This window comes from Echinops telfairi, unplaced genomic scaffold, assembly GCF_000313985.2.
Source record: "Echinops telfairi isolate 266 unplaced genomic scaffold, ASM31398v2 ScPeMD7_443;HRSCAF=831, whole genome shotgun sequence".
Taxonomy (NCBI): domain Eukaryota; kingdom Metazoa; phylum Chordata; class Mammalia; order Afrosoricida; family Tenrecidae; genus Echinops; species Echinops telfairi.
Genome location: NW_022104341.1, coordinates 57,491,837 through 57,493,811, shown reverse-complemented (window position 1 = coordinate 57,493,811; position 1,975 = coordinate 57,491,837). Strand labels below are relative to the sequence as shown.

Below are 1,975 nucleotides of genomic sequence, written 5' to 3'. Positions count from 1 at the left end.
CGCTGAATGTCTGGAGAGCAAATAGTAAGTGGATGTCTTCTGTTACAGAATCTGAGTGTATCAGAGGCAAGAGGAAACATCCTCCACTATCAGGTGACCTTACAGGAAGTGGCAGGTGGGAAGGCCACACGACAGAATACCACAAGACATAACTCCTGGACCTGGGTCATTCCTAGAATGGAGAGATGGGCTATGACTGTGTCCGCTGTCAACTCAAAAGGCAGTTCCCCGCCTGCTCGGATTAACATAACGAACCTGTGCGGGGCAGGTAAGTGCCAACTCCTCTTTAGCAGTGCCTTGGGGAAACATCATCCCTTATCTCCTGCAGGACCAGCTCACCAGAGATGAGCCTTGGGAGTCAATAGCTTTCAGAGGCTGCCCTTTCCACACACTCTATGCACCTTGGGCAAATGAATTCACACTTTTGAGTTTGGGATTTCGCCTTTCTACAAGAAGGATGATAGTCCCTGTCTTGCTGTGAGATTAAATACAAAGACTAGTATATAGTAGGTGCTTAATAAATGCTAATTAAGTAAATAACAGCTACAGTAAATTAAACATTTAAATCTGACTAGTGTTAACAGAAGACACACTAGTGGTGCAGCAGATGAAGCGTTGGTCTGCTGACTATGAGTCAACCAACTTGACAACAGGGGGTTAATGCTAATAAAACCAGGAGTAATATAAAGGGGCTTCCAAACGTTCATGGAAAAATGGAATGAAAAGATCATGGGATTTTTCCATGAGCTATTTGAAGCCCCCTCACATGTATCATCCAGTTCTAGAAGGAAAAAAAATTTTCCACCTGTGGTTAAGATATGTTAACGCCAGTAATGATGAAGTTGTAGTAGAATTCCACTGTACTGTCTCCCTTAATTACACAGACATGGACATGTATTCAATTACCTATATTTTTAAGTTCCCAACTAAATATAGAGTCACACATTATGTTTAGGCAAACTCACAACCTCTAATAATTTACTTCTCGGGGTAAAAATCCACGATTAGCCCAGAAAGTGGATAGGAGGGCTGTTTCTCAAGATCTGTATGATAAGCAATTGTATGTCAAGATTCATAATCTAACTCTTAAAAATATTCCACAATGGAATGAAACTAATTAGAGTCTTCTTTCAAATTCAGTCTAACAATGTTATTGACATGTAGACCCAGTTATCATCATTTTGAAGAAATTGCCATAAAATTATTAGTGTTGTTCATGAACTGTTGAATCTTGATTCTATGTTCTTTCATGCCTATATATGTATATATGTAAATACTGTGTCAAAGCCAAACCAAATCCACTTCCTTGAGTCCATTCCAACTCATGATGACCCAAGAGGACAGGGTAGAACTGCTCCTGTGAGTGTCTGAGAGTCCTTACAGGAGTAGATAGAAAGTCCTGTCTTTCTCCCTTAGAGCCACTGGTGGTTTTGAACTGTTGACCTTGCAGTTAGCAGCCCAATGCATTACTACTACACCACCAGGGTTCCTTTATAAATAATGTAGGTGATGAAAATTACTAGAAGAAAATACAGGTGAGATTGGTATAAGGTTGTAAGTAATGGCATAAGGTTTCTCCTAGCGCCCTGGTGGGGCAGTAGTTACATGTTGTGCTGCACATGGTTGGCAGTTCTAAACAACCATCAGCAGCTCCGTGGGAGAAAGACTGAGCTTTCTACTCCTGTCCACAGTTACAGTCCCGTAAACCCACAGGGGCCGGCTATGAGTCAGCATCCACTCAACGGCGGAGATTTTGGTTGGGTTTTATTGGTATGACCTTGGCTGGTGTATGAATTAATGCTTATTTATTTATTTATGGGTTATGTATTCTCTTGTGTTGAAGAAGCCCAGATGTACAGCCTCATGACATCATTGAGAATCTCAGTTCCAGTCTCTGTTTCCTCTCCCAAATTGCTCTTTCAGCCTCAAGGTGGGGTCTAGGCAGCCAGGAAGAAGGAAGAAGGGTCCGTCCCCC

At 41.9% G+C, this 1,975-nt stretch overlaps 1 protein-coding gene across 1 annotated transcript in view; it reads left to right on the top strand.

Moving 5' to 3' along the window:
• Window positions 1-1,975, top strand: part of IL12RB2 (interleukin 12 receptor subunit beta 2) — a 116,577-nt gene that overhangs the window by 74,333 nt on the left and 40,269 nt on the right. Inside the window, exon 10 of the mRNA XM_004699614.2 lies at window positions 49-268. Within this exon, the coding sequence (XP_004699671.1) occupies window positions 49-268 (220 nt within the window). The remainder of the gene's footprint in view (window positions 1-48; window positions 269-1,975) is intronic.